This window comes from Acomys russatus, chromosome 32, assembly GCF_903995435.1.
Source record: "Acomys russatus chromosome 32, mAcoRus1.1, whole genome shotgun sequence".
Classification (NCBI taxonomy): domain Eukaryota; kingdom Metazoa; phylum Chordata; class Mammalia; order Rodentia; family Muridae; genus Acomys; species Acomys russatus.
This window is the reverse complement of record NC_067168.1, coordinates 43,567,894-43,580,370: the sequence shown is the minus strand read 5'-3', so window position 1 is coordinate 43,580,370 and position 12,477 is coordinate 43,567,894. Positions and strand designations below refer to the sequence as shown.

General features: G+C 41.3%; 1 protein-coding gene across 1 annotated transcript in view; it reads left to right on the top strand.

Moving 5' to 3' along the window:
* Positions 1–12,477, top strand: part of Cmc1 (C-X9-C motif containing 1) — a 64,796-nt gene that overhangs the window by 5,990 nt on the left and 46,329 nt on the right. Inside the window, exon 2 of the mRNA XM_051140168.1 lies at positions 11,186–11,275. Coding sequence (XP_050996125.1) covers positions 11,186–11,275 — 90 coding nt within the window. The remainder of the gene's footprint in view (positions 1–11,185; positions 11,276–12,477) is intronic.

Here is a 12,477-nt window from a genome sequence, read left to right as displayed (position 1 = left end):
GTCTTTCAAATGTTTGTTCTGCAGACTAAGGAAGTTTACTCTGTAACTTATTCTGTATGCAGTCTCTAACATGGTAAGAGGTGTCTATTTAGTGTTTGTTAACAGAATAGATAGTCCTGACTTTAGAAATTTGAAGTTTTCTTATACATTATTTAAGGGGGCTTTCTTGCATATTTACTGTATGCTATGTTGTGAGTTAGAGGGTAGCTAAAAAAGAGCAACTATAGTCTCTGGCCTCAATAAACATAAATCATGCATCTTGGTGACCAGCTGCGTGTTAGGTTAATTTGGGGGCACTTTTAATACTTCTCCACTTCTGAAATAACTGTCAGGATGGAGCCTGAAAAAATGGATGGATCAGAAAAAAACTGCCTTCTGTGGTGGCTTTTAGGTTCAGCCAGGGTAAGAACTTAGAGTGCCACAGCCTTCCTGAGTTGGCTCAGGAAAGTACCATGGCCTGGCTGACCCACAAGCTAGGTGGGTAGCTTCAACAACAGGCACCATGTGTCTTGCCTTTCTGGAGGCTGAGTGACCCAAGATGGCATTTGATCTTGGTATTGGTCAGGATCTTCTTCTGCCTTGCTGGTAGCTCTTTATAGAGCTTCATATGGGGGAAGGGAAGGGCTCTGTATCTTTTATAAAGCCAGCCCTAACCCCGATGGTCACACTTAACCCTAGTCACTGTCTAAAAGCACTGTCTCTAGGTGTAGGAACACTTGGAGAGTAAAGAGCAGGGTTCACTTACCTGGGAGGATGACACGGTATGATGTGATATGTTCTACGGTCACATCAGCTAGAGGAAGCAGGAGCGTCTTTGGGTGTTACGGTCAAGAAGGACCTTGAGTGGTGATTTAGACTTAAATAATTTAACTTCCATAGTGAAAAATAAGAGACAGCAAGACAGAAGCTTGCGCTGCACTTTGTGCTTACCAGTGCATTGCTGGGTAATGGTAAAGGATTGCCTTCAGTTAGATGTTTTCATACCTGCTTCTAAGTGTGTGTGTGTGTGTGTGGTGTGTGATATAAAGAGATACCTGTAAAACTATCCTCCCACTCCCTCTTTCCATCTGCAATAAACTGTTGTGCTCTTGCATACTATATAAACATAAAATGTTTGGCTCTTTAAAAAAAAATTTTTTTTTTTTTTTTGAAAGTAGGGCAATATAACTCAGAATGGCTCAATGGAGGTTCAAAGTTATGTTGGAATTGACATGTTGATGGGACTTGGAAATTCCCAACAGATGGTTGAGAATGTGAGTAGAGACAAGGAGGTGAGCACTGGGGCCTGATTATCAGCACCAGCACCAGCCTGGTGATGCCTTGGCAGCAGGCACACCAATGGAAGTACGAAGACGCTGCCATGGTCCCATGTGCAAAGATTACTCAAAAACTTGTAAAGATTCCATATAAAAGGGAAGGAAAGAAATTGATCCTGTGGATTGCCTTGAAGGAATCAGATCAGTTAATCACTATGTCAGCCTTAATACTTTTTTTCTGGTATTCTTACCATTGTTCAGGATGTTTTGAAACATTTAAAGTTTGCTTCAGGATTCTTAAAAGTTAATTTTAATGTCACCATTTTGGCAAGTTTTGGTTCTGAAGGTGACTGTCAATCAGCCAGTTTAACCAGAGGTAAATCTGATATAGGTTGTAGGTGATTATCTGGGGAATGCTATGTGCCTCTCCTCCCACTCATACTCCCTCCCCCCAGAAAAAGAGTTAACAAGCGAATGATGGGTCCAGTTATGCTGGAGCCTGCATCTGAAAGCCACACCAGGAGAGATGTGATCCGAGCAGAGCCTGGACTTGTAAAACAAGCAAATAACCCCTCAGGGCTTCCCTGAGCACTACATGCTCTTCCCAGAAATCATACGGAAACTTACAAAATTAAACAAAACCAGAGGAGACGTGGGCAGAGACATTGAGAAGCATTCAGAGTTGGGGATAGTCTACCGTTTCCCAGCGGCGTTTGTGAGAAGCAGCAAGTGATGTGGCAGTGTAGTGTTAAACAGGCCACAGCTGCCTCTGTCCAGCATTTCCTTCTGTTCCCTACAGCTCCATGTCCTTCTCACCGGAAGCCACTAGGAAGTTATACTTGTAGGCAAAGCGAGTCTTAAAGGTCTTTTTGGAAGCAGATAAAACTTGTGAACTCCTTTAAGGGTTCATGGTTTCGGTGAGGACTGCATCTCTAATTTCAGGACGTCTTATTCCATAAGCCAGTTTCCCGCCGAGGTACACTTAGGTTCATGGTCCTTTGTAGCCTCATTGTGTTAAAGCAGTGCTGGGAAAAGGAAGCTTCACACCTGGCAGTCTGCGGATCTGAGGTCTGAGAAATAGGTGCTCCTGGGAGACTGAATGAGTTGTGAGGGCAGTGTGAAAGCCCACGGAGACATCAGATGGAGGGTGGTGCTGTGGGAGACCCAGAAGCTAAGCAGAGAGAAACACCTACCTCACTGATGCCGTTTCCATGCTTTGTAGAAGCTTGAGCTTTGAACAGACTTGCTGCTAACCTGCCTTTTATATTTCCTCACTTTGAATGTTTGCTATTGCCTCTGCTTTTTAGTTAATTGACAAATTGTTCCTCTTGCTATTCTTTACTTTTAAAAAATGTTCTTCTGTAGGAATGAGAATTCTATTTGACTTTCTGATTAAAAAAAAAAAAAAAAAAAGAAGCGGAAGCAAAAGCAAAAGCAAACCTAGAACTGTGATGTTTTCAATTTTGCCTCCTCCCGAATGAAACCCTGTTGTCTAAAGGTTGTTTCCAGGCTTTTTTGTAACTACAGACACTTACTTAATTTTACTTGCTAGATCCTTACATAGTGCCCTGCCCCCTGTGCGTGACGCTGTCATGGAAGATTGGGGACTGGATCACATGACCCTGAGGTGGCCACTTCATTGGTGAGCCTGCCCTTCAGCATCCGCAGAATGGCATAAAGTACCGAGAGGGCTGCTATGAGAAGTCTGTCCTGCTAAACTCCCCTGTGTTGTCTGCTCAGGTGCAGCTTGAGAGGATGACGCTATAAGGACTGCGACTGCTTGCTGCCTTGATTTTCCCAGTTGAAGCCTTTTTCCAAGGCCTTTCGTCACTTTGCACTTTTTAAAAAAAGCATAAGAATATAATTTGAGCATCCTGGCAAGATAGCGAACATCCATATTTTTATGGGTGGAGGGAACTAGTCCACACTTGGTGAGGAAGCTGAGCTCACCTGCTGGGGCCCTTGGCTGTCAGTTCCTTAGGTGCCAGTCCATGGGGATCCCAAAGATAGAAAGTGTTGTCTCATTAAACACTTAGCAGAGCTGGGTGGATCTCTGAGTTCAAGACCAGCCTGGTAGCATGGTCTGTGGAGTGAGTTCTAGGATAGCCAGGGCTATACAGAGGGGAAAAAACAACTCCAAACCAAATGGAAAAAACAAAATAAAAAAAACCAAAGTCACTCAGCAGATTATTGCAGACATTTTTCTGGTTTTCCTCTAGAATAAACAGCGGCATGGAATGCCTCCAGACACAAATAGGAGTAACTTGTAAGGTTTATTTATTTACTTATTATTATTATTTTTAAATGTGGCATTCCTCCAAAAACTAAGTTAGGGGGCTGGAGAGATGGCTCAGCAGTTATGAGCTCTTGGAGAGGGCCCACATGCAGTTTCTAGAACTCACGTGGTGGTTCACGGTTGTCTATTGATAACTCCAGTTCTAGGGACTCTAATGCTCTCTTCTGGCCTATGTGTCTATCAGCCATGCATATGGCACACAAACATACACACATGCATGTACACGTACATACATGCAAAACACTGAAATACATGAAATTAAATAAAATCTTTAATAAAATAATGTTAGTTAAATTAGAATATTTTTTAGCTGGGCATGGTGGCACACACCTGGAATCCCAGAATTCAGGGAGTCAGAGGCAGGTAGATCTTTGAGAGTTCAAGGCTAACTGGATCTACAAAGCAAGTCCAGGACAGCTAGGGCTACTTACAGAGAAACCCTGTCTTGAAGGAAAAGAAAAATTAGAATATTCCCATTACCTGGTTTTTCATGTGCTGTATCCTTTCCTAGGAAAGATTCTGCAGTACTCTGATTTACTTCAGTGTTGTCTTGTGGATTCATAGCAAGCACTGCTGTCCGTAGCTTATAATCTAGTCCTACCATATTGCAGGAACACACGAGCCCCCAAACAAAACCAGAGCTAACAAATGCAGCTGGCGGAGAAGGTGAAAATTGACTTTCAGGTGATGATAGAATGCTGAGAAGTTGGAGCTTTGGAAATTTTCCTAGTGTTGTTATCCTGTTTCATGTCTTAGTATAAATTTATATGGCACTGTTGTAGCAAGCTATACATTTGATAGTTTTTGCAGGCTCTTATACAAATGCATAAGTTAGGCACACGATATTGACACCAGAAGGCAAGTTTCTAATTTTTTATAACATCTGTAGTATTGAGGATAGTTTTATACTACATACAAAATTACAACTAATAATTATAAATTATAACTAATAATTGATATGATGGCTTATATATTACCATATGACAAAATTTTTAGAGTTTATGCATTTAAAACTATCTTAAATTTTAAACTTAAAATTAATTTTTTGAGAATTTCATTCATGAATATAGTGTATTTACATCATCGCTACTCCCTTTGTTTCCTTCTCCAACTCTGCTGTCCCCCATATCAATCCAGAACTTACAACCCCTTCTGCCATTATTACTGTTACACATACACTCTCACACACACACACACACACCTGTGACCCATAAACTGCTACTGAATCCAGTTAGTGCTGCATATGCATATATATTTAATATACATGTACATGTATATGTACACACACACATATATATATATGTACGTATGTGCATGTGTTTAGGCTTCACCACTGACAATTGTGTAATCCAAAATGGATTCTCCTTTGCTCAGCAGCTGTCTAGGAGTAGGGCTTTGTGAAATTTCTTTCCGTCTGTGTTTATACGTCAGCCTGTGTGGTCCTTGCAGGTCTTATGCAGGCAGCCATATTGTTGAGAGTTCATAGGAGCCACATTCCTGTCGTGTTCAGAAGTTGTCGTCCTGTAGCAGGCATCCTGGTCCTCTGGCTCTTGTCATCCTTCCACCCTCTTTTCCTTCATGCTCCCTGCGGCTTCTGTGTATGTGTAGAGTTCTGGTGTAGATTTATCTGTTGGGGCTGGATAGGCAATGGGCATGTGCTCTCTGCGTTTTGACCTGCTGTCCATCTTTCTAGTGGTCTCTATCTGCTGCAAAAAGAAACTTCTTTGCTGGAGTGTTTGTGGAGAGAGCAAGTATGGATAACAGGATTATTTTCTGACACAACATTCATTGAAAACTTGCAGTGCTATCCATGCAATTCTACAATTATTTCTTTGCTCCATGAACTTTTAGAAGAATGATGAGACAGAACCATAAACTAGTACAATTTCCACTGACCGTTCACCCAGTTCTCCCTAATGTTAGCTATGTAATCCCAGTCCATGTTGTCTCAGCTGGTGATAGTCCCTTAAAGGACCAAGTTTGATATTGGAGGGGAGACCAAAATCTCATTCTTTCATAAAATCACAGTAAGAGAAAAAGCTCCCTTCAGGGAAAAAGTAAAGCAAACAGGAAAGGCATCAACACGCTGCTGTCATTCCTTATGGAAAAGCTGGGGATTGACACTGTTGCCATGCTGTTGGTGCTTATCCAAACCACCTGTTTCTTGTGTTCCTGTCTGTAGCTGTGTGACACTTTTTCATGTGTAAAGAGTAAAGTGAACATGGCCACAATCAGAAGCAGATCTGCTGTTAGCTATAGACAGAACCCCTTGTGCCTCTCAGTGCTTTGCTTCCCGTCAGTTCAGCTTGGTCTCTGTTCGTTTCCTGTGATGCCCTTGGACGCTCCAAGTTGTTGCATGTCAGAGGTCACCCTGTTTTATTGCTGAGTAGTATTCTGTGGTCTGAAGAGCTGTTGCATGTCCACTCACCTGTTGAAGGAGCTTCATGTAATATATTATACATATGAATTATAAGTAGACCTGCAGTGAGGTTTGTGTGCAGGTGTTCACAAGGTTGTGAATTTGCAATTTTCTGGAGTAAATCCACAAGACTTTGCTTAGTTTTGGTAAGGATGTGGTTGGCTTTATGAGGAAGTATACCAGCATGGTCCAGAGGTGAAGCACAGGAGGTGCCTACCAGCAGCATCGAAGACAATGCATTTGTCCTATGTCTTTGTCTGCTTCTTTGCGTTTAAATTGTGTCCATTTTAATGTGCTTTTATTACTATTTCCTTGTCTCTTTAATGTGAGTTTTTCCTAAACTAATAACATCTGCTTTTTTCCATCTGTGTATCTTCCTTGGTATAATGTCTGTTTAGGTCTTTTGCCCATTTATAATTTGATTTGTTTTTCAGTAGTTAAAATTGTTACCACAGTGTGTTTGTGCTTGTGTATGCACATGCATGATGTGTGTGTGTGAGAGAGAGAGTAGGTATGTGGCTATGGATGGCATGGAGGGCAGAAGGCAACTTTTGTGGTCAGTTCTCCCTCCCTTCCTCCCTCCCTCCCTCACTCCCCCCTCATCCTTCTCTCTCCCTCCCTCCCCCTTTACTTTTCCTTGGGCTCCGGGCTTGAACTCATGGTGCCAGGCTGTGCAGCAAGCACCTTTACCCACTGAGGCACTTGCCAGCCCTTGTATTGTTGTTTTCTTACTGCTGAGCTTAAAAGACTTTTCATATATTTTCAATAGAAGTCTTTTGTCAGATGAGATTTGTAAGAATGGTTTCTATCTATAACGTGTCTTTTATCTTACTGTTCATTTATTTTGACAGTGCTGGGGATGGGACGCAAGGTCTTGCACATAATGGACAAGTCTCTCTGAGCCACACTCCAGGCCACCTTCCATTTGACCTTGGTCACTGGTTACTGTGACTGAGCACTCTGGACTGGTTCCCAGGTCAGAAGAGCTGTTGGTGGAACTGTAGACGACAGCCTTCCTGCTCACACTGTCCCAAGTCATAGGGATCCTAGACCCCAGGTGCTCCTGCAGCCCCTAAGTCTTGAGCCCTTCTTAATGGTGCTTTCAGAGAGCAGAGGTTTGAAACTTTTGTGAAGTCTAATGCATTGATTTCCCCCATTCGTTGCCTATAGGCTTGATGTATATATAAGCCAGCTCTGCCTGAGCCTGGATCCTGATGACTTTTTCTGTGATTGCTTCTAGAAGTTTTTATTGTTACTTCTTTATCTTGAAACTGTAGAGTCACATGAAGTTAGCCAGAAATACCATGTAGACTCTCATATATCTCTGTGACAGATTTTTGTAGGGATGACATATAATTGTGAGATGATATTAAAACCACAAAATTGAACCTAACTCAGGATCTTGAACATGTTAGGCAGACACTCTCCCTGTGAGCTGTGGCCCGAGGCAGTTAGTATTTGTGCTCTCACTTTTGTAAGGACGGTGCTCCATGCCCCTCTCTGAATAGGATACTAGCCGTAGGCTCTGCTCTGTTCTGCTTCTTGTTTTGTTTATTTAGATAACATTTCGTTGAGTTAAGTAAATTTACTTTTATCATTGTTATTGTCTTATTTTGCTTAGTGAATGTACGTTTGATTTTTGTCTTGTGCTTTAACTGAATCCATTGATATATAGCTTTATTTTCAGGTTACTAATAGGACGGATTATACATATTTACTGTATTTTAAACTATTGTACCAACCTTGTGTTGCTGAGATAAATCTAACCTATTTGTGTGGTTTTCCTTTTCTGTATTGCTGGGTTTAATTCACTGGTATTTTCTAGAGGATATGTACATCTGTGTTATGATATATAATGTGTATGTGTGTGTGTGTGTGTGTGTGTGTGTGAAGTCCTACTTTTTTTGTAGTGGTTGCACTATAGATTATAATGTGTGTATAATTTGTCAAGGTCTATCATCCATGTTTTATCATTCAAGTGGAGTGTAAATATCTAGTTTTTTCCTAAAGTGTGTGTGTGTGTGTGTGTGTGTGTGTGCATGTGTGTGTGTGTGTGCATGTGTGTGTGTGTGTGTTTGTGCAGGTGCACAGAAGCTGAAGAACAACCTTAGTTGTCATCTGGAGGAATACTGTTCACTTCCTGAGACCTGATCTCTCGCATTGGCCACCCTGGCCACCCTGGCAGGCCAGTGAGTCTTCCCCTTCCCAGCTCTGGGATTACAAGTACATGTCACCATAGCTGGCATGTGATTCGAGGGGTAGGATCTGGTGCCCGCACAGTAAGCACATTACTAAATAAACTATTCCCTATATCCTGCTGCTCCTCCCCCCCCCCCCCCTTTTTGAGAGAGAATCACTTGTAACCCAGGCTGGCTTTTTTGTGTGTGTGTGTGTGTGTAGATATTTTGCCTCTAAGTATGCCTGTGTACCATGTGTGTGCCTGGTGCCTACAGAGGCCAGAGGAGGGCATCAGATCACCTGGAACTGGAGTTACAGATGATTGTGAGCTGTCATGTAGGGGCTGGGAACAGAGCCATAGGCCTCTGCAAGAACAGCCAGTGCTCTTAACCATTGAGTATTTCTCCAGCCCAGTGTAGACATCCTTTTTGTCGGAGGGGGGGCGCTTTCTTTCTTTTTCTTTCTTTCTTCCTTTATTAAAGATTTATTTATTTGTTATTTATATACTATTATGCCCATATGTGAGCCATCAGGCCAGAAGAGGGCACCAGATCTCATTATATATGGTTATGAGCCACCAAGTGGTTGCTAGGAATTGAACTCAGGACCTTCGGATGAGCAGCAGAGTTTCTCTGTGTAGCGCTTGTTGTCCTGGACTCACTCTGTAGACCAGGCTGGCCTTGAACTCACAGTGATCCTCTTGCCTCTGCCTCCCCAGTGCTGGGATTAAAGGTGTGCGCCACCACGTCCAGCCAGTGTAGATATCTTAATCACCACCAAAATTGCTTTTTATGATCTGTTTGTTTTTAAGAATCCCTCTTCATGAATGGAGAGTGCTAGCAGTTTTACTCCTGTTTAAAAGTATTTTTATTTTATTTCTTAAATATTTTTTATTTATTTATTATGTATGTAGTGCTCTGCCTGCATGTACGCTGGAATGCCAGAAGAGAATATTAGATCACATTATAGATGGCTGTGTGTCACCATGTGGTTGCTGGGAATTGAACTCAGGACCTCTGCAAGAGCAATCAGTGCTCTTAACCTCTGAGCCATCTCTCCAGCTTTAGCAATTTACTCCACTTAGTCTTTCTGTTGCTTTCTCCGTTGTCATTGTTCTGAATTTCCTTTCAGAGTCTCTTACCATCCTGAATAACTTTTCAAATTGTATAACTTCTCTTGGCTCATCCCCTGGATCTGTTTCCTGTGCTGCCTTGATTTGATTTTTGCATATTGGTTTGTGTCTGTCAATCACGCTAATTCTTTTAATAAGCCTAGTCGCTTTCTTGTAAAGATTGTTTCTGATTTTCTGTAGAATTATTTTATCTTTGGTAGCTGTAATGTACTTCTTTCTTTCCACGCTGGCCTTGTGCACCCGGCTCCCCCCATGGAAGGTCTAGGGACATGCATAGGAGGAGGGTGGGAATCCCATCTTTACCTTAACTCCTGTCAGGGCAGGATTGAACACTGGGGTGCTGGGCAAGTGTGGGCCTTTCTCCTTAGTTAGATGTTGTTTATCATGTTGACAGTTACTTTCTATTCCTCCTTTATTGAGATCTTTAATTGTATATAGATATTGTATTTTTGCCCGGTAACTTCTTAATGTCTGTTGCCATTACAATGTCTTCTCCTAGGTTATTTTTCACATGAACTTCATTTACTGATTTTTTTTTTTTTTTTTTGTGCCATTCAGTAACCTTCAATCCTGTAGTAGATACTACTTGGCCATAAAGTATTGTTGTTTATGTTTGCTTGTTTTAGCATATCGTTATATTCAGTTTTCTTATTGCTAAGAATTTTGCATCTGTGTTGATCAGAGGGGCAATAGAGTGCTGTGTGTGTTTCTTGTAACTTTGGAGGAAGGATTTGTATAGAACTTAGTAGTTTCTAAAATGCTCAGTCAGCAGAGAAGCTATTTGGGCTGAGAATTTTTTAAATTATAAATTTAGTTTCTTCAGTAAATACAAGATTATACTGGATATCTGTTCTGCTATAAGTGAGATTTGATTTTGAGTTTCAAGATATTTTCCATTTAATTTTAATTGTCAAATTTACAGTTCTAGATTTGTGAGTGACCTTTAATTCTTTAAAAATTTGTATTTTTCATGTTTTTGGTGTTGGTTGCCTGGTGTGTGTATTCTTTATAAATATGTATCAGTTCATAGATGCCTGCACCCAAAAGCTATTGACATGATACCAGAAAGTGCTGATGGGCTCTAAATCTTGTTAGAGAGTTCCTGAGAACTTCCTGGGCTTTTAGGGGTTAAATACCTTTCTTTTACTCTGTGGTCTGACAGCAGCAGGTTAGTAACCTGTGGGTTCTGCTCAGGCCTGAGGCAGCTTCTGCATGCTGTACCAGCCACTCTGGCATCTGTTTCCTGGGGTACTCATGGATGTCAGACCTCACCAGCCTTTTGTCTTTTGGCTTCCTTGTGGTTTTATAAGGAAACCAGTCCTTTGCTTTCCAGGGCTCCAAGTATTTAGGAAGCATGTGAGTTGGGATTGTAATTGTTCAGTTTGCAGTTTCAGCCCATGGTGGGCGGTGTGTTTAAAGGGTATAGACATCTTACATAATTTCACAGGCCCCTGCAGTTTTGTTTTTTCTGTGCTAGTTATTTATTTCGTAGGCTACTTGTACTCAAGGTGTGGCATGCTTCTCCTGTATCTTTTAATTTTGTGTCTTTTTATTTGTCGCAGCATCTCAGTATCTGTGAAAATCAAAACATTTATTCACAAATTACATTAATAAAAAATGAGATTCAGACTTTAAACTTGTGCCAGTCTGAGTAGAATCCATTGTCGGTGAAGTGTTGCAGTAAGATTTGCAGAGATTTTTAGAAAGATGTTGCTTGTGACCCTCTGTTTTTCATTTATATAAACAAGCTTAGAATGTTTTATAGTAATTAAAGTAACCACAACTTTAGTGGTAAAAGAATTATTTAAAACAAATTTGTTTAGGCTTTATTTTAAATAAAGTAGAATGTTAATATCATTTTCCTATCTGGTTATTGACTTTACCATAAAATCTCTTTTTTCCAGAGCAGCATCTCAGACATGTTGAAAAAGATGTTCTGATCCCAAAGATAATGAGAGAAAAGGCCAGGGAAAGGTGTTCTGAACAAGTTGAAGGTAAGATTCATATATTCATACAAAGATCAAACTCATTTGTAATAATACGATGTGAATTTAATCCTTATCCTCAAAGTCAAGTAGAATGAATTAATATGTATGAGTTGCTTCTCACTTGCACTGAAATACCAGCATCCCAGCCTTCAGCCTTCTCCTCAGTCGTCAGTTCATTTACAATTTAAAGCACCCTCCAACTTAGGAGCCGCCCCCTCTTCCTGAAAGTGCAAGTTTATAGAAAAGACTTGATGTGAGTGTTCTGGAGAAACCAGTTCATCTGGTCATTTTGAAAGAGAAGGAAGAAACATGAAATCTAACGTGGGCTGTGGCACCTGCCAGCCTGTCGTAATGTGTCCACACACAGAATTACACTCAGTGATGGTTTTCCTTACTGTCCCCCTCGCTGAATTATGAGGAGTCTTGCTTGAATTTGCAGTGTGTCAGGGCTTGCTTTGTGTGTGGTCTCTGCTTTGTCCTGTGCATATAGTGGCACCAATGCACACATGTCCTTGAATATATTTTTCGCAGTACCGTTTCCGTGTGTTAATTTTACAAACACTGTTGGTTGACATGTAACACCCTGGTAAAAGCACAAAGTGACAGTGGTCATTGAAAAAAAGGGGCCATTGTAGGTCAGTAGCTGCTAGAAGAGTAGATGGGAACATTACTGTAGAAATGTCTTTAAGCATACTCTACCTCTTGGAATGTCCATCAAAAAACAAAACGAAAACAGTAAAAATTTGCTACTGGTGCTGGGGAGATGGCTCAGTGGTTAAGAGCATTGGCTGCTCTTACAGCAGACCTAGGGTGTTCCAGCACTCACATGGCTGCTCACAGTCATCCGTAACTCCAGTTCCAGGACATCTGGTACCCTCTTTTGTCTCATTGGGCATGCCGTGCACAGATGTACATATAGACACAACACTCATGATACATAAAATAAAGATAAAATCAGCCAGTGTGATGGCACATGCCTGTAATCCTGGCACTTGGGAGGCAGAGGCAGGTGGGTCTCTGTGAGTTTGAGGACAGCCTGGTCTACAAAGCAAGTCCAAGACAGCCAAGGCTACACAGAGAAACCTTGTCTCGGAAAAAACAAAAAAACAAAACAAAAGAGATAAACAAATTCTTATTTTTTTATTATTTTGTCTGAGTTAGGACATTTTTCCGTTCCCCATCCCCCGACTGCCTTTACCCATAGTCAC